At 42.0% G+C, this 20,085-nt stretch overlaps 1 protein-coding gene across 5 annotated transcripts in view; it reads right to left on the bottom strand.

Annotated features, from left to right (window-relative positions):
- The window catches only part of sbf1 (SET binding factor 1), a 250,244-nt gene that overhangs the window by 113,698 nt on the left and 116,461 nt on the right, over window positions 1-20,085 (bottom strand). For all 5 annotated transcript variants that reach the window (XM_059654534.1, XM_059654533.1, XM_059654536.1 and 2 more), the window contains exons 2-4: window positions 13,607-13,692; window positions 1,771-1,908; window positions 776-898 (exon numbers count right to left, since the gene is read on the bottom strand). In XM_059654534.1, coding sequence (XP_059510517.1) covers window positions 776-898; window positions 1,771-1,908; window positions 13,607-13,692 — 347 coding nt within the window. The remainder of the gene's footprint in view (window positions 1-775; window positions 899-1,770; window positions 1,909-13,606; window positions 13,693-20,085) is intronic.

The following is a 20,085-nucleotide window of genomic DNA, read 5'->3' as shown; positions in this document are numbered from 1 at the left end:
ATGTCTGGATATGGAGAATGGAGCTCATTTCTACCGCAGTCACAGCTCAGCTGTGTTGAAATCTTCATTAATGACTGTTTCATCTCTAAGTTAGTCTATTCTAATGCTCTCCTGGTTGATCTCATTTTCTACCCTCCATAAACTACAAGTTCAGTTGAAACTCTACTACCTGTATTCTAACTCTCAATAAGTTTGGTTAGTTCATCCGGCGTATTTGCTAACCTGAATCTAAACGCCTTGTTACTTGTAAATGTTTTAGGAATGCTCCCCCATCTCTCTAACTTGCGCATGCAAAGGTCCATAACTTCTGCATTTTTCCAATTCTGGCCTTACTGTGCATTCAATTTACATTACTACACTTGGAGTGGCAATGCTTCAGCCACTCGAGTCCAATGCTCCAGAATTTCTAACCATAGTCAAATTTTCTACCTCTCTCTTCAAGGTCATCAACCTCATTATTTTTTCAATACATCAAGCCAAGAAAATATAACCAATTACGTATGATACTTCCACAAAGGGCACTTGAATGTTTGCTAAATTTAAGGTGCACTGTCAGCAATGTTGTGCTTATTTTTACAAGAATAACAGATCTGTTATTTGTCACTCATCTGCTCATGGCATTTTTTTCATTGACCAAAATGACTGCCACATTCACTCCACATTATGTTCACAGCATTTAAGAACATCATATTGCCCTTGAAACAATAAAACATATCAAAGGTTTCATAAACAGTATTAAAAATGCAACTTCCCTCCTATTCCACTAGGCTCTTACCCTGAATACCTCTGTGTAATCCAACTGCGAGACCAGAACCAGACTCTTTGGAGCAAATAATTGTGGGGCCTGGGCAAATTTAGAGTCTTCATCATCGAAACCATTAGTATGGTTCTTCTGGGGCTAAAGAAACAATTCAAGCAGAGATTAACACAAAATACAGTAAAGCACAAAGCTTTTAAATGGGTGTGCATATCTTACACTGAACAGGCACCTGGCGACTTGAGGGGTTTTAATAGCTTATATGGAATAGGTAACTGACAGAAAGTTTCAAAATGGAATCTAATCCACTAATTTGAAAACAGATCTACCAGAACTTAATGAAGGAGTCCGGGTGTTTATTTACAAAATAACAGAAAACCATAAGTGAATTCTGGCTGGAGTCTAATCTAATGCATTTGATAAGACAGTAACACCTAAAGTAAAACTGGATATGAAATTTCTTCACGTGTACCAAGAAAGTCACAGGGTCTGCATCTCGTCATACAGGATGGCAAGAGAAGTGTTATAATTCTTAAGTTGTCTGGATGTGGGAAGTCAGTAATAAAAGGAAAACTGTGGGATTCCTGGCTTTGAGTCTTTCAAAGTACTCTACAATGAAACAGCTTTCAAAACTGAATAAACAATTTGCACCATCTTTGTCCACACAGCAAGAATTGACACGTAGAACATCTGCTTCTCGATGCAAACACTCAGTCAAACCTTACAAAAACCAAAAGAACTGTGGATGCTGTAAATCAGGAACAAAACCCAAAGTTGCTGGAAAAGATTAGCAGGATCTGGCAGCATCTGTGGAGGAGAAAACAGAGTTAGCGTTTCGGGTCCAGTGAGACAGACAGACCTGTTGAGCTTTTCCTGCAACGTTGGTTTTTGTTCCTCAGTCAAACCTTAGCAGCATTTAGCATTTGCAGAAGATACTACAACAGTCATAGCATGAGACAGGGGACACAAGAAACAGACATGCAAGAATTCTGCATTTTTTTTGGTATCTTTACCTGAGAACTCTCAACTGCTTCCCAAAAGGTGAAGCATGCACAATAATGCCTCTCCGAGTTGATATCAGTTAAGACTGCCACAAAGAAGTTTGGAGATTTCCTTTCGAGAACCAAATGCCATCCACTTGGCTGACAGAACTGTAAGGAAAAAGAAAGAACACGGAACAGTTGAGCAAGAGAAAATGTAAAATTAGTTTCTTTATACCAACATTACCAAATGGTGAAACACTGATCTGAAAGCCTAGAAATTAGATGTTGCTAAATGACAGATATTCACACATCTGCAAATTTGAGGGCTGGGCCAAGAGGAGTAGCTGTTACAAAATTTGGGTAACAAGCTAAAGATACACAGAAAAAAATAAAATTTGAACAGTAAATAGATAATGGTATTCTCGAAGGGAGAACAAAGTGGAGAAAGCAACAGGAGACTGCGAGTGACAGTGAAAAGGATCTGACAAGAACAAGAAATTTTTAAAAATGGAGTTCAGAAAGGCAGCAGAATGTGTGTGCAAGGAGAGCAGGGGGCACACAGAGAATGGGGCAGAGACTGAAAAGAAAGGGATTGAGGGTGCAGCTGAGTTAGGCCATAAGATTAGCAGAAACAAAGAGGCAGCGAGCACGTAGATTTGCACGGAAACCTTAAGTACAATGCGTGCTTCCCAGCCTTGGACCCTCCACTGCCCTGATCAAGGTATGCTTAAATTTACATTCATGTTTTTGGAGAGAATAGTATGTTCAAAACTAGCATTGGGCATTGAGAAATCAGAGCTAGCCAATGCTATCAAGTGTTATCAAGCAGCACTTAGTTAGCAATAAGCTGCTCACTAACAGTCTGAAATCCATCAAAGCCACTCATTTCCTGATCTCAGGCTTGGTCCTTGATTAATTAAAAAAATTTAAGATCGTAAGAAATTTTTAATATAGCAATTGAGCAAAAATGGGTGACAGATCAGAATGCTGGACAGACTATTAAACAACTGCAAAGAATGATTAAAAGATTAATGAGGAGAGAAAAATTAAGAATTCAAAAGAAAGTTAGCCGTGCGGAGGCAATGGGACAGTAGTAATATCATTAGATTAGTAATTCACAACCTCAGGCTAGCATTCTGGGGAACATTCCAGGTTTGAATCCCACCATAGCAGATGGAGAAAATTGATTTCAATAAAAAATTTCTGGAATAAAAAGCAAGTCTGAATGGCGACCATGGCCACTGTCGATTGTGATAAGAACACATCTGGTTCACTAATGCCCTTTCCGGACTGGAATCCAGTATATTTACTTGGTCTGGCCTCACTGCAATTCTGAGCCTACAACGTGTGGTTGACTCTTAACTATCCCCTTGGCAATTAGCAATCGGCAATAAATGTTGTTTCAGAGATAGCAGGAACTGCAGATGCTGAAGAATCTGACGTAACAAAGTGTAGAGCTGGATGAACTCAGCAGGCCAAGCAGCATCAGAGGAGCAGGAAGACTGACATTTCAGGCCTAGATTTTCTGAAGGACGATCGAGGCCCATAATGTCAGCCTTCCTGGTCCTCTGATGCTGCTTGATCCGCTGTGTTCAACCAGTTCTCCACCTTGTTATCCCGGCAACAAATGCTGGCCTGGCCAGCGAAACCCACATCTCAGAAATAAATTTTTAAGAATGAAAATGAGTTTCAATGAACATTGTATAAAAAGACAGAATTGCTTCCTATTAAATGAGTATCTGGGGAATTAATAAAAAGTGGCAGATAAACTGAGTAGACATTTTGCATCAATCGTCACTAGAGTAAGGTAACATCCCAAAAACAGTTGTTAACCAGGAAATGGAAGGTAAGGAGTGATGCAAGAAAGTTTATCACCAGGGAAGTTATACTGAGCAAACTATTGGACCTACCAATGAGAAGTTTTAATCTGGATGGGCTTTATCCTAGAAACTTCAAAAAGACATTATCTGATGAGTTGGTTAATGTGCTGGCTTTAATTTTCCCAAGTTTCTGAGACTCAAGGTAAGTCCAATTAGATTGTAAAATAATAAATGAAAATCCTTGATTCATAAAGGGAGGAAAACAAAGCAGAAAACTACAAACCAGTTTAACATTGATAATAGGAAAGATTTTAAAAGCTGCTAACGTCTTTACAGAAAGGCACCTAGGTAAGTTTGAGCTGATCATTCGGAGTCAACGTGGTTTTGTAGAAGTCAAATGTTTAACTAAATTTTTGGAATTCATTGAGAAAATAACATGCACTTTGGATGGATTTGCTGTACTTTGATTTCCAGATCATTTGATGAGATGTTTACAGCGCATAGGAGGCCCATCATGGCCCCACTGGGTAACAATGATCTGATCAAACTCATCCCTTTTTCCAGCTTTTGGCCTAGAGTCCTGGAGGCTATGGCAACACAAGTGTATATCAAAACACTGGTTATAAGTAATGAATGTTTTTGAATTGACCACCATTGTAGGCAGAGTTCCAGACTCCAGCATCCTCAATGAAAACTCACTCAGCCTTCTATCTCTTAAATTTATGTCCTCTACTAATGGAAAAGGTGCCTTCCAATTTACCCTATCTGTGCTCCTCAATCTTGTGCACCTCTGTCAGGTCTTCTCTCAACTTTTGCTACACCAAGGAAAACAAACCTAGCTTAACCAATCTTTTCTCACAGCACAGACCCAACACCCCAGGCAACACTATGGTCATTCTTCACTGCAATCTCACTAATGCAATCACACCATTCCTATGGCACGGTGACCAGAACAACTTGCAATACTCCAGTTGGGGTCTCACCAGCATTTCACACAATTTCAGCAAAACTTCCTTGCACTTGTATTCTGCACCTTAGCTGATAAAAGGAAGCATCCTTTATAGAGAGTGGGAAATGCCAATGCTGGAGAATCTGAGATAACAAAATGTAGAGTTGGATGAATACAGCAGGCCAAGCAGCATAAGATAACAAGGTGTAGAGCTGGATGAACCTTCCCCTCCCCACATTTCTGAAAAATTCTCCTTTATCCATCTTCCATCCACCTCCCCCCCCCTCCCTATTTATTTCAGAATCCCCTTCCCCTCCCCCATTTCTATAAAACCAAGAAGACCTTCCACATCAAACAGATGTTCATCTGCTAACGTGGTATACTGTATCCACTGTTCCTGATGTAGAGGAGGCCACATCGGGGAAACCAAGCGGAGGCTTGGGGACCGCTTTGAGGAACACCAACACTCGGGTTGTGACAGACGACTGCACCCCCCAGTCACGAACCATTTCAATTCCTCCTCCCACTCCTTGGATGACATGTCCATCCTGGGCCTCCTCCAGTGCCACAACAATTCCACCTGAAAGTTGCAGGAACAGCGCCTCCTGTTTCACTTGGGAAACCTGCAGCCCAATTATCAATGTGGACTTCACAAGCTTCAAAATCTCCCCTCCCCTGACCGCATCCCAAAACCAGCCTAGTTCTTCCCCGCCTCCCTAAGCTGTCCATCCTCTCTCCCACCACAAGCCCTGCTCCCACCTCCTTGACCTGTCCGTCCTGCTTTGACTGACCTATCCCCACCTACACTCACTTTTACTGGCTCCACCCATGTCTCTGACCTGTTTGTCTCCTCTCCACCTACCTTGTCCTTTATCCATCTTCCATGTGCCTCTCCTTCTCTCCCTATTTATTTCAGAATCCCCTTCCGCTCCCCCATTTTTGAAGAAGGGTCCAGACCCAAAACGTCAGCTTTCCTGTTCTTCTAATGCTGCCTGGCTTTGGCCTCTACACCTTGTTATCAAAGTATCCTCTTTGTCTTTTTAAACCATCTTATTCACCTGCTACGTTCAGATGTTGGTGGACGTTAATACCAAGGTTGCTCTGATCTTCAGTACTTTCCAGGGTCTTAACATTCATTGTGCAATCACTTGCCTTGTAAGCACTCAAGTGCATGAACTCATATTTTTCCAGGTTGAATTCTATTTGCACTGCTCTGCCCATCTGACCAACCAGTTAATGCAGTCTAAATCTGCAGTTTACAGCCATCCTCCTCACTTGTTACTACTCAACAAATTTTTGTATCATCTGTGAACTTCTTCATCATAATTACTACACATAAGTCCAACTCATGATTTCACACCATAAACAGAATGGCCCTAGCACCGAGTTAGCAGAACCTCACTGCATTGGTAACGATAAAGTCGTCATAGTCTCAGGGGACTACAGGGCTCCTCTCGGAGAGAGATAACTGACAGTGGGTTTAATCTGACAGTCACCACAATTTAGGCAAAGGGCAAGGTTCAGAAAGCAGGGCTTACATGGTAGCCTCAGCCAGTACAGGAAGTGAACCCACAGCATCACTAACCAGCCATCAACCAAGTGAGCAAACTGATCCCCTCACCCAGTGTCAATACAGTGTGGAGCTGGAGGAAAACAGCAGGTGAGGCAGCATCAGAGGAAGAGGAGTGTTGACGTTTCAGGCCTAGAACCTTTAACGAATCCTGATGAAGGCGTAGGCCTGAAATGTTGACTCTCTTGGTCTGATCCTGCCTAACCTGCTGTGTTCCTCCAGTTCCACACTGTATTGACACTGACTCTAGCCTCTACAATTTTTTCTCTCACAAATCCCCTTACCCCTCTAGAAACAGACTTCCAGTTATAGAAACATCCTTCTACCATCACCGTCTGATTCAGAGCACTGGAAAATGGCCAAAATAACAGCCCTGATCAAGAAGGGAAATAGGCAGAAGACAGGGAACTATGGGCCAGTTATCCTGCCCTCAGTTATTGGTAAGATTTTAGCGTCCATTATTAAGGATGAGATTGCAGAGCAAATGGAAGTGCATGGTAAAACAGGACTGAGTAATAAGGTCTGGTAGTAGGAAGAAACAGTTAACATTTTGGGTCTGGTGACCCTTCCTCAGAACCTTCCTCCCTAACAGATTCAGCAGGTCTGGCAGTACTTTTCCAGCAACTTTGTTTTTGTTCCTATTTACAGCATCCGCAGTTATTCTGGTTTTTAGTGAGTAATAAGGCTTCAAATCTTACAAATCTGTCAGAATTCTTTGAGGAGGTAATGGGCAATTTAGAGAAAGGAGAGCCAGTGGACATGATCTATGCAAATTTTCAGAAAGCTACTAACAAGGTGCCAGACAGGAGGCCACTAAATAAGCTAACAGGCCATAGTGTTAAGGGCAAGGTTGTGGCACGGTTAGAGGATTAGCTGACTGGCAGACAGCAGAGAGTGGGGATAAAGGGATCTTTTCAAGATAGCAGCCAGTGGCGAGCGGAGTTCCACAGGGGTCAGGATTGGGACAACTATTCACATTCTATATTAGCAAGCTGGATGAAAGAAGGCATCGATGCTAAGTTTTCACATGACAATAAGGTAAGAGGAGGAACAGGCAATGCTGAGTAAATACAGAGGCTGCGGAAGGACTTGGACAGACTAAGAGGGTGGGCAAAGAAGTAGCAGATGGAAGACAATGTGGAAAAGTCTGGAGTTATGCACTTTAGCTGCATGAATAGAGGCAAGTAGTATTTTCTAAATGGTGAAAGGCTTCAAAATTCTGAAGCACAAAGGAACTTAAGTCATTGTTCAGGATTCTCTTAAGGTTAAAATGCAGCTTCTCTCAGCAGTTAGAAAGGCAGATACAGCATTAGCGTTCATTTTGAATGAGTCAAAATAACAGCCAGAACGTACTGCCAAGGCTGCATAATGCTCTGGTCAGATTGCATTTAAGAGAAGGTTTGGGCCTGTAAACAAAGATGGATGTGTTGGCATGTTGAAAGGGTGTTTCCCCTTGTGGGTTGCTAGAGGTCATCGCTTAAAAATTAGGGCATACCCATTATAGACTGAAGAGGAAAACTTCTCTCTCAGATAATTGCAATTCTAAAGAAATTTCTTCCTCGAAAGGCAGTGGAAGCACAATTTTTGAATATTTAAGAGGAAGAGGAGAATAGATTTTTAGTAAACAAGGGGCAAGTAAGCAAATATCTAACACAAAGCTAATACAAGCCACTTGGCCCTTCAAGCCTGCTCCACCATTCAATAAGGTTGTGGCTGAGATTTTAACCTAAATTCTACATTCCTGCACATTCGCAGTGATCTTTCACCCCCTTGCTTATCAAGAATTTATCTGGCTCTGCCTTAGAAATAATTAAAGGTTCTACATCCACTATATCTTTTGAAGGAGGGAATTCCAAAGACTTGCAACCTTCAGAAAAAGTAATTCCTCATTTGTTTTAAATTGACACCCCGCTCTCTTTAAACTATTGCCTCTAGTTCCAGATTCTCCCACAAGCAGAAACATCCTTTCAACACCCGCCCATTCAGGTCCCCTCAGGATTTTATATGTTTCAATAAGTGCCCCCTCACTCTTCTAAGATCCACAGGATATAGGTGTACAAGCTTTCCTCATATAGAAATCCACTCATTTCAAGTGTTGGTCTATGACTCTAAATAATCTCAGAAATGTTTCCAATGCATGAACATCTTTATGTAAGTAGTGACCAATACGTCCAAATGCAGTTTCATCAATGCCCTGTACAACACTCGTATTCAATTCCCCTCACAATAAACCATAACAATTCTTAGACTTCTGATTACTAGTAAGGCATACTAAACTTGAGAGATTCATACACTGAGACACCCAGCATTCTCTGCATCCTAGAGCTCAGGTTCACAAGTTTAAAAAATGTACTTGTTTGAGGCTCTCTCGGTTCACCTCATTCCTGTTTACTTCACCTTTTACATGAAAGATAAATTAGATCAGCTGTGTTAAGGAAAGGCAGAACTAGCTCAAAAGACCAAGTTGCCTACTTGCTTCTAATTTGTCTGCTTCCATCAAAGTCATGAACATTCAGACTAAATGTTTCGTTGATAATAGCTTTTAAAAGGATTGATGCCAAAGACAGTATTCAGCTCCAACACATATGGCAACAGCATAAGGGCTTGGGTGGCTAAAGTCATAACAACCCAAGATCTCAAAGAGGACGGATGATTAAATGGCGGAGTGGGCTTGATGGGCCGAATGGCCTTACTTCCACCTCCATGTCTTATGGATTTATGTTATTCTCAGTCACCCATCAATCTTTGTAACAATACAAATCTTACTAACCTAACTTGTACCTGACAGCTACAATGCAATAAACTGCATAGTTTTTAAGATAAAAGTCTCTTGTTTCATTACCTCAGGGCTTTCTTCCAGATGTTAAATTGAACAGGTCCTGTAGACAGTCAGAAAAAGGAAGATGATAGCAACCTACTCAACCACATGTTGGCAGTGGTTAGCATCAAATGCTCATCGAACAATAAACAGGAGGTCCTACCATTAATCCTTTCGACACCCTGTTAGTAACAGCTTCCCAAAATGGAAATGACTACCTAGTTAAGGAAGTACCAGATTATTGGAGCTTTATTGTCACTAGAATCAGCTCTCAAAGATTTCTATCTGTACAGTTTCTGTTGCTTGGAATTCTTCCTATTATGGAACATTCAGAATTGCTAGAGCATTGCAACTGCAGCCTAACCAATCTTTTGTAATAAAAGAATGGTTTTTACTGAGACCTGCACTATCATAGAATAATACAGCACAATACAGGCCCTTCAGCCCACGATGTTGTGCCAAACTTTTCCCCTAATCCTAAGGTCTATCCAACCTCCACCCCTACCTTATACTATCATCCATATGCCTATCTAATAGCCGTTTAAATGTCCCTCATGAGACTGACTCTGCTACTGGCTCCGGCAATGCATTCCGCACCCCCACCACTTTCCGAGTAAAGAACCTACTTTTGACGTTTCCCCATATCTACCTCCTCTCACTTTAAAACTATGCCCCTTCATAATAGTTACCTCCACCCTAGGAAAAAGTCTCTAGCTGTCGACTCTATGTATACCTCTGATCAGTTTGTATCTATACTATCCCTCTACCAAGTTACCTCTCATCCTTTGTCATTCTAAGGAGAAAAACCCTAGCTCACTCAACCTTTCCTCATAAGACCTTTCCTCTAGTCCAGGCAACATCCTAGTAAATCGCCTCTGCATCTTTTCCAATGCTTCCACATCTTGGGTTAGGGTTAAGGTTCAGTTGCCAGAAGGACGAGAGTGTTAAATTGACAGCAAAAGAAGCAAATATGACATGAACATTTTTATGGTGCAACTGTTAGGATGTGGAATGTGCTGCTTCAGAGTTGAAAGCGAACAAAATGTTGGAAATAGCATCAACTCTGTTGCATCAATGGACAGAGAAACAATTAATTTTTCATGCCAAGGACCTTCAGAACTGAAGGAAGATGGACATTGAGCAAAAAAAAATGAGATGGAATAAAATGGAAGGTCTGTGATAGGGTGAGGTAAATGAAGAAAAGATTTCATGGTCCAAAAGCCGCGACATGGCAGTGATTACCACAAAGAAATGAAGTTTATCTAGGGTAAGTGTGACTGGCAGAATAATGAACGGCTGTGTTTGAAAGAAACTCACGAAAAATATGATTAAGACTGCACAGTAGGGGCAGATAAATAAAAGAGAGGGACAGAATTTCTGATCTGAATTTGTTGCACAAAATGCTGAATCCAGCAGGCTGTCAAGTGTCAAAACAAGACAAGAAACCTTTATCTGAAATATCGAATTGGATTTTCACCAAGTCAGGCTGACTTGGGGTCATTTAATGGTAGGTTAGACCTCAATTCCAGATCATCACCTCCATTCCTGTTTCTAGCTAATCTTTGCTATTGTTGTGATGTTGATGCAACAAAAGTGGAAGGATGCAGGTTGCACTCTTGCCCTTATCAGCTAAATTCATGGGAGTAGGTAGTCTAGTGCCTTCCACAATTTCTGTGGAGTCACTCCATACAGAATGTATAAATGGTTAATGACCTGCTCGAGGAACCATGATTGACAAAGAATCCCATTCCAGGTGGAGAGCAAGGATTAAAAAAAAATCACCTGGTGCTGGAATTACTTCATTGACAAATTTTGAAATAATATGTGTTGTTTCAGTTCCAGTAGTCTGATGCTGCATTGTCAGGCTTGAATTTTCATTGCAGGTGATCATATGGCTCTGCCCTGCAGAGGTAAATTGATCATTGCATTCACAAGCATTCTTTAGAAGTGTTGACATGGATTTGTGTTCTTTGGGAGAAATACTCATTCATTTAGAACTGAAAGAAATACTGCTAAGAAATACTCCTTAGTAAGAGATATAAAGTGGCATCAGGTTCACTTCTGTTTTGCAGCTGGCCCAACACCATATCAACCCTCCTCGAGGCCAAAATAGTGTCTGCAGGGGCCCTTTATGTGGCGGCAGGTCTGTGGAGTCAGAAAATCTCCTGATTCAAACTTCCCATCTCAGCAGCAAAATCCAACATATTACTTCTGTGTCACTTTGTAACAATGTTCTTGTTTTGTGATTTAGGGGATTATTTTGGTATTAGTAGCATGTCTGTTCTTTGTGCCACCATAACTTGAAAGGTAGAAATTGTTGTGTTGCTGGTAGTTTCTCCCTTGTTTGACAAAAGCAGAAAATCTGAGGGACGTGACTGTAATGGGAGGTATCAGGACTCTTTGAGCCAGGAGATTTCGTCCTGAGCCTATGGGTGAGTCAGTAGAATTTTTGGCTATGTGAATGGAAGATGTATTGACATTTGCAATGCCAGGTCGTAATGTTTGACCACTCTGCTTTGGCAAAATGTAAACAATATGATTAGGTGACTGATTGTGGTACACCTGAAGTAATGCATGCTATTCCTCAACAACGCAAATTAAGTGACCCCACAAACTCCCATGTATGGTTGACACTGTGATGTGATTTATGGAATTGCAATTAACTTTGGAGCAATTTTGATACTGTTCAATACATTAGCTCCTTCGAACAGTAATTTTTTTTCTGAAAGACTGCAGAAATATTGTGGTTGTCTTATTTTTGTACTCAGGGATACTGCTACTTCTCAAGACGATAATTCATGGAAATTCTACTTCAAACTCTATTGTTTCCTTGACACTGATAATGTACCAAAGGACAGTGTGGAATTTGCCTTCATGTTTGAGCAGGTATGGCCAAAGAAATAGTTAAAATAATTAACAGAAAAGCAAAGACTTTTTGAAAATTTCATTCTTGAAATATAAAGTGACTCCAAGAATTTGTAACAGTATTTATTCTATTTATTGCCAATAATTGTGGGTCCATGTGAATTGTCATAAAGACTGGATCCGATTTGCCAAATTTTCTTGGATCCCATGGGCTGTTACCTTTGCTATCAGTCTCCTATGTGGGACCTTTTCAAAAGCCTTGCTGAAGTCCAAGTAGGTTCCATGAAAAATATTGCCCTCATCTACACACCTGGTCACCTCTTTGAAAAATTAAATCAAGTTGGTCAGTTACAAAACCATGCTGACTGTCCATGATTAATTCCCATCTGTGCATATGCAGATTAATTCTGTTCCTCAGAATTGCTTCCAATCAGACCTCCCCCCAACCCCAGCCAGGTCACTGATCCCTCTATCAAGGGGAAGAGATCTTTCCTGTTTGTGCCCTTCAATTTCATGCCTCCCTCAATCTCTCCTGCTCTAAGGAAAGCAGCTGCAGTCTATCCAATCTCTCTTCATATCTAAAACTCTTCATTGCCCAGGAAGCATCTGGGTAAATCTCCCGTTCAACCCTCTCCAGTGCGTATGTGGAAAAATGTGGTGGATACTATTGTAATAAGCATTATTAATTTGTTAACTTTAAATTTCAGTTTACGGTCTGAGATGCAATAAAAATGATAGTAACTGCCTGGTTCAAATCTTCTAGTTCTATCCATATGCATTGGAAACATGATAGCTGCGATTTTAATAGTCTGTGCATTTAGAGTGATTACTCCTCTTTAATGCATGTCATATTCTGCTCTTTGTAACCCAACTTCGTCAGAATTAAATTTACCTTTCCTATTAACTATCTGCACGACAATTTTTAAAGAGATCTATTGCATCACTCAAATCTCCATTTTTTTCAGTATGTTTGGATAATCATCTTTTGTCTGCACTTTTCCCCAAAATCTCTCCACTTGGAACTGACTGACTATGGCGCAAGGATACACAAACAGCAGCGAGTTGATAAAAACAACATACTTGATGGGGTTGGTTGAGAAATAATGTGCCCAAGGCACTGGAAACATGTTCAGAAGTACAACAGAATAGGAGGCAATTCAGCACATAATGCCTATTCTGGATCTCTACAAGAGCAACTCCCTTTCGCTTTTCAAATACCAAAGGTTTCTCAAAGTCTAGTGAAACACCTGCACACATAAAAACAGGTTATCATTTTTATACCACATGAAAAACACAGTACCTCCTTGAATACTGCAGTACAGAGTCAGTTTAGATTATCGAAGAACAGCATGAGGCATCGAGCCGGCGTTCAATAATGCCTGTTCAAAAAGCACTAAGGCTTCAATATTAGACTTCAGTACATGAAAATGATCTAAACAGTAAAAACATTCTCGTCGTCTATGGAGCTATTGAAAAATCTTTCCAATTATTAGAACTTTCTTCACTGAAAGCAGTAAAAACTGAAGCAGTCTTCTGATCTGAATTACTGCCTGACTGTGGAGAGATGCCCAAATGCACAGTGCCACTGGCTGGGAGGGAAATTTGCAGGAAATCACTACATTTGTTCTCACCTCATTGCCAGTTAACATTGGCTCGACAACACAAGGAGAAATGGGACAGTGTTTCCAGCATTTTATTTTTATTTCAAATTTCAAGTATTTACAGTATTTTGTTTTTATAAGAGGGGTCCAATTATAAGAGGGTAGACAAAAAGCAAAGAGGAATTGATAATATATGCCATTTTAAAAATTAAGTTAAAACAGTAAGTATTTGCTGTAACTAACCAACTGAATTCCCTGTGGAAAGGGATTGTCCTCCCATTCTTTTTCTGGAAAGCGTTGGATAATCCGGCCCTGACCATCACCACTTCCTGTGAAAGAAATGAAAATTAAGTTAAAATGAAACCATAATGCATTAGACTAAACCAGATTAAAATAAACAGTACAATGCATCAAACCAGACTAACAAGAGTTGTGGGTTATACAGAGATGGGTAAGATTAATGGGATCCATTTTCATAAATATGTTGTCCTCTCTCTAATCCGAGGATGCTTTGGAACTATAAGTTTTTACCTTACATCTTTGAATCACTATGACCCGCTTTTGATCAGAAGCAGCTTCCGCCTGGAAACACTCAACTAAAAGCTAGGGCATTTTAGACCAACTTGTAACAGAAAGCCCAGATCAGAGACTGACCTGTAGCAACAGCTTAAGGGGCTCTTTTCTACACAAGTGGAGCACAAACACAGCAAGCTCACCACGTGAAACATCTGACAAGACATTGTACTCAAATTACGAACAGATCAGAAGATTCAGCAGAAGCCTCCTCAAAATTCACTATCAGCAACTGCAAAATTAATCTAGTCGGAACATCCAGCATCTCACAAGAAATAGAGTTCCTAATGCACATTAGAAACTACGTGGGTACATTTAGAAGGCAGTACACCAGTCAAATTAGTTTATTATGAACTGTACTTCTCTTCTCCTCTCCATGCTCTGACACAAATTTAAATTAAAAGAATAAGACAATAGCTTTTCAAACACAGATAATAAAATGTGAGGCTGGATGAACACAGCAGGCCCAGCAGCATCCCAGGAGCACGAAAGCTGACGTTTCGGGCCTAGACCCTTCATCAGAGAGGGGGATGGGGTGAGGGTTCTGGAATAAATAGGGAGAGGGGGGAGGCGGACCGAAGATGGAGAGAAAAGAAGATAGGTGGAGAGGAGAGTATAGGTGGGGAGGTAGGGAGAGGATAGGTCAGTCCAGGGAAGACGGACAGGTCGAGGAAGTGGGATGAGGTTAGTAGGTAGGAGATGGAGGTGCAGCTTGGGATGGGAGGAAGGGATGGGTGAGAGGAAGAACAGGTTAGGGAGGCAGAGACAGGTGGGACTGGTTTTGGGATGCAGTGGGTGGAGGGGAAGAGCTGGGCTGGTTGTGTGGTGCAGTGGGGGAAGGGGACAAACTGGGCTGGTTTAGGGATGCGGTGGGGGAAGAGGAGATTTTGAAGCTGGTGAAGTCCACATTGATACCATTGGGCTGCAGGGTTCCCAAGCGGAATATGAGTTGCTTTTCCTGCAACCTTCGGGTGGCATCATTGTGGCACTGCAGGAGGCCCATGATAGACATTCATCTAAAGAATGGGAGGGGGAGTGGAAATGGTTTGCGATTGGGAGGTACAGGTGTTTATTGCGAACCGAGCGGAGGTGTTCTGCAAAGCGGTCCCCAAGCCTCTGCTTGGTTTCCCCAAGGTAGAGGAGGCCACACCGGGTACAGTGGATGCAGTATACCACATTGGCAGATGTGCAGGTGAACCTCTGCTTAATATGGAAAGTCATCTTGGGGCCTGGGATAGGGATGAGGGGGGTGGTGTGGGGGCAAGTGTAGCATCTCCTGCGTTTGCAGGGGAAGGTGCCGGGTATGGTGGGGTTGGAGGGGTGTGTGGAGCGAACAAGGGAGTCACGGAGAGAGTGGTCTCTCCGGAAAGCGGACAAGGGTGGGGATGGAAAAACGTCTTGGGTGGTGGGGTCGGGAAGTGTCGGAGGATGATGCGTTATATCCGGAGGTTGGTAGGGTGGTGTGAGAGAACGAGGGGGATCCTCTTTGGGCGGTTGTGGCGGGGGTGGGGTGTGAGCTTTTCAAACACTTCCTGTAAAGTTCCAGCAGGGAGCAGCCAGAATTGAGATGAACTCCCATCTGCCACTCAGGTATATTTGGCAGAATTTCTTTGAGGCAGGTGCTGCTCCTGCCCATCACATTTTCCTTGAGTTTGCTGCACACAGCCATTAGAAGAATTGTACTTTGAGCTACAGTATGAACTGAAAACGCCAAAAATGCTCAGTAAGTTGGGAAGTACCTTTGCAGAAAGGGAATTAACTTTTCAGGTCAATGTTCTGGCAGCAGAGCCAGGAAAAGATAGACATTCAATAAGTGTTGAGCAAGGTATGGGAAGGAAAAGGACAAAGAAAAGTTTGTAAGTGTGGGAAACGGGGGGGGGGGGGGGGGGGGGTGACTGAATTACAGAACAGTTAGTTGTTCAAGGCCAAAGGAGGGAAAAAAAATTTTTTTTAAATTGCCGACTCAGCAGGTGAGCTGTCCAAAAGCAACATAACAGGAAATGTGCGCAGAAACAAAAAGCAAAATGGGAAGCAGACTTTATCAGTTTCTATTTACCGCCACAGGTTCAGGTTAAGCAGTTGATCACTGAAGACTAAAGCAGTTTTAAAATGTTCAGAAAAACTACTAGAACAATCCACTCCAAGGTAAGCAGGTTGGTGAATGACAGAAATGGTCACTTCCCAGTTAATTCAGAATGCTTATGACCACAGACTGGGGAGCTTCAAGCTGTCACCAATGAGCTATTCCAGAACCTCGCACAGGATGGCTTGGAAGAATCAGTTTGATTTTACAGTCCTCAGTGTTGGTTAATTGAGTAATTCCCAAATGAGAAAAAAGTTTAAATAAGGAAGTAAACATTCCACAGAGCTAGGTTCAAAAAACAGGTACCTTTACAGCAGCAGAAATATTTGATGCCTTAGTTGGCAATGGGTTTACCACTACACTGCCGTATCAGAGGCTCCAAGCGGATTTGTAGAAAAATAACCAGGAAACCTTCTGATCGGCCTGAAAATCCACCAGCTCATGAAAAGCCTTCAGTAAAGAAATGTGGCACACAACTGTCCAATTTATACAATGCCAGTGGAACAGCTAACCACAGGACAATGTAGTCCGCATGCAAACAACAAATGAAAAGTTTGTTGGTTGGCCCATCATATCAGCCTCCTAACCTCTGATTAGCCCTCAGCATCTGCATTTCATATTGCTGTTGCAGGTCACAGAATTTAAACTCAACACAACACAAAGGCACTAAGTTAAGACAGGCAAAAAATTAACAGCCTGAGACAGACACAAATAAAGCAACTCATTGAGTATGGATTAAATGCACTTTCTTTTCAGAAACAAGAGGTACCAGTCTGCAACAGCCAGCACCAAGAGGAGAAACACCAAGAATCAGGGGATGATTGTCTAACTATACACAACAGGAGGCACTTAACCCAGAGTCCAGTGCAACAAGATATTTCTGTTCAGCAGATTATGGCATCTGTCCTCAAGGATGAGGAATCTATGTCACACTGCTCTCCCAGTTTACATTTACACAAACACAAGCCCTTCAGCTGTGAGCCAATCCACCACTCACAGCAATATACCAAGGTTTAATGGCTATAGACATACTGACAGGGAAGATATTGTATGCAACACTCAATTATTTGCCGTAATTCCTCACCCTCTCCACAACACCTACACTACTGGCTGTATCTTGACTGATGTCAATCCAGCTCTCACTCATTCAAGTCTTTCTCAACATACTATTTTGTCAAATATATCTCAAATGTTAATCTGACTCCCTTAAACCTTCATTAAGTAACCCCTCACCAGATATCAAGAATGGTGAATCCACAGGCTGTTTTCTTTGATAATTATAAGTAATTTCATGGCTCATTTTCAGAATCAGTTTTAGCCCTACTCCACAACCTCTGGAGTGCAGGTTTCTGTCCTTATTTGCATGACTGTCAATTCTGCATTGGATTGCACAAGGTCATGCCCAGCCTTAAAGCTATCCAGTAAATCCCGTCACCAATCCGGGGAAACCACACTCTAAATTGCCAAAAAGATTTTTCCACAGTTCACTGAAATTGAGTATGTTGGGACCTGAAATCATATTGCTACAGTTGACAACACAGTCTCTTGATTCCTGCTGACACAGGAATACTGCTCTAATAAATGGGCATCTCCCAGATTATTTTTTAAGAAATACCTTGAAGAAGAATTGCTGCCTCTGCTACCTCACCCAACTCAGGTAGAACAACTAATTATTTTTCAATTTCTGAATCCAGCTCTGGTTACATACAATGCTATATGGAAAATCCCTGACAGAATGCACTTGAGTCTACCTTGCAGCCAGTCAAGTAAAAAGTTGTGTTTCAAAGTAAGCTTTATTTATAAGGGACCAATGACCTCACTGTTAGTACTAATGACCACAGCTGAATCAAAGCAGGATTGCTGGACACTAATTAACATTGTGCAATAATGGCAGGTGGCTGAGAAAATAGCGGAGGCTTTGGTTGTGATATTTCAAAAGTCACTGGAGTCTGGGAAAGTCCCAGATGATTGGAAAATTGCTGTTGTAACCCCCTTGTTTAAGAAAGGATCAAGGCAAAAGATGGAAAATTACAGGCCAATTAGCCTAACCTCAGTTGTTGGTAAAATTCTAGAATCCATTGTTGAGGATGAGATTTCTAAATTCTTGGAAGTGCAGGGTCAGGTTAGAACATGGATTTAGTAAGGGGAGGTCGTGCCTGACAAACCTGTTAGAATTCTTTGAAGAGGTTGCATGTAGGTTAGACCAGGGAAACCCAGCAGACGTTATCTACCTAGACTTCCAAAAGGCCTTTGATAAGGTGCCTCACGGGAGGCTGCTGAGCAAGGTGAGGGCCCATGGTGTTCAAGGTGGGCTACTGGCTTGGATTGAGGATTGGCTATCTGACAGAAGTCAGAGAGTTGGGATAAAAGGGTCTTTTTCGGAATGACAACCAGTGACAAGTGGTGTCCCGCAGGGTTCAGCGTTGGGGCCGCAGCTGCTCACTTTATATATTAAAGATCTGGATGAAGGGATTGGGTGCATTCTGGCGAAATTTGCCAATGATACGAAGATAGGTGGACAGGCAGGTTGTACCGAGGAGGTGGGGAGGCTACAGAAAGATTTAGACAGTTTAGGAGAGTGGTCCAGGACACAACTGATGAAATTCAACATGAGCAAATGCGAGGTTTTGCACTTTGGAAAAACGAATACAGGCATGGACTATTTTCTAAACGGTGAGGAAATTCGTAAAGCAGAAGTACAAAGGGATCCGGGAGTGTTGGTTCAGGATTCTCTAAAGATTAACTTGCAGGTAGAGTCCGTGATTAAGAAAGCGAATGTAATGTTGTCGTTTATCTCAAGAGGGTTGGAATATAAAAGCAGTGATGTGCTTCTGAGACTTTATAAAGCTCTAGTTAGGCCCCATTTAGAATACGGTGTCCAAATTTGGGCCCCACACCTCAGGAAGGACATACTGGCACTGGAGCGTGTCCAGCGGAGATTCACACTGATGATACCTGGAATGGTAGGTTTAACGTACGATGAACGGCTGAGGATCTTGGGATTGTATTCATTAGAGTTTAGGAGGTTGAGGGGAGATCTAATAGAAACTTACAAGTTAATGTATGTCTTAAAAAGGGTGGACGCTGGGAAGTTGTTTCCCTCAGGCAGGGAGACGAGGACCCGTGGGCACAGCCTTAGAATTAGAGGGGGTAAATTTAAAACGGAATGAGGAGACATTTCTTCAGCCCGAGTGGTGGGCCTGTGGAATTCATTGCCACGGAGCGGAGTGGAGGCCAGGACATTAAATGTCTTCAAGGCAGAGAGTGATAAATTCTTGATCTCAAGAAATCAAGGGCTACGGGGAGAGTGCAGGGAAGTAGAGGTGAAATGCCCATCAGCCTTGATTAAATGGCGGAGTGGACTCAATGGGCCGAATGGCCTTACCGCCACTCCTATGTCTTATGGTTTAATAATAAAAGCCCTGGGGGATGGGTGTATCCTCTTGTAGTGCACTTAGAGTCCACATCTCTGGAGCAGGAGGTCCAGGTATAAGTCCCACCTGCTCTACCCTGCTATGTAGAGAGCACACGAGATGGCTCAGGAGAAATGTGAATTGTACCAAGCAGCAAGTTCCATGCAGGACATCCCTGATGCTCATCCTGGAGTACGTGATTGATCAACCTACGCTATAACTGATTAGAGACATCCTCACCACCTGCTGCCCAAATAAATGTTATCACAGACAGAAGTTCTATTTCTTCAAGAAAAAATAAAGATCAAATCATTCTGATTCACATTGTAGCAACAAAATTATTTACATGATCCCAACCAGCTCTAAAGACAGACTTCTTTCTTTGGAATGAGTCACCTCTTTGGAAGAAATCATTGTGCTTCTTTAGAACTGAACAGTTACAACCAGGCTCGTAATGTTAACTCAGAGACAGTAAGAACTGCCGAGCTGGAGTCAGGGATAACACAGTGTGGAACTGGAGGAACACAGCAGGCTAGGCAATGTCAGAGGAGCAAGACAGCTGACATTTTGGGTCGGACCCTTCTTCAGAAATGGGGGAAGAGGGAAGGGAGCTCTGAAATAAATAGAGGACACGACGAGTAGGGTTGCCTACC

The sequence above is a fragment of the Stegostoma tigrinum genome, chromosome 25, assembly GCF_030684315.1.
Source record: "Stegostoma tigrinum isolate sSteTig4 chromosome 25, sSteTig4.hap1, whole genome shotgun sequence".
NCBI classification, from domain to species: Eukaryota; Metazoa; Chordata; class Chondrichthyes; order Orectolobiformes; family Stegostomatidae; genus Stegostoma; species Stegostoma tigrinum.
Note: the sequence above shows the minus strand (reverse complement) of the source record. Positions and strands in the feature narration are given on the sequence as shown.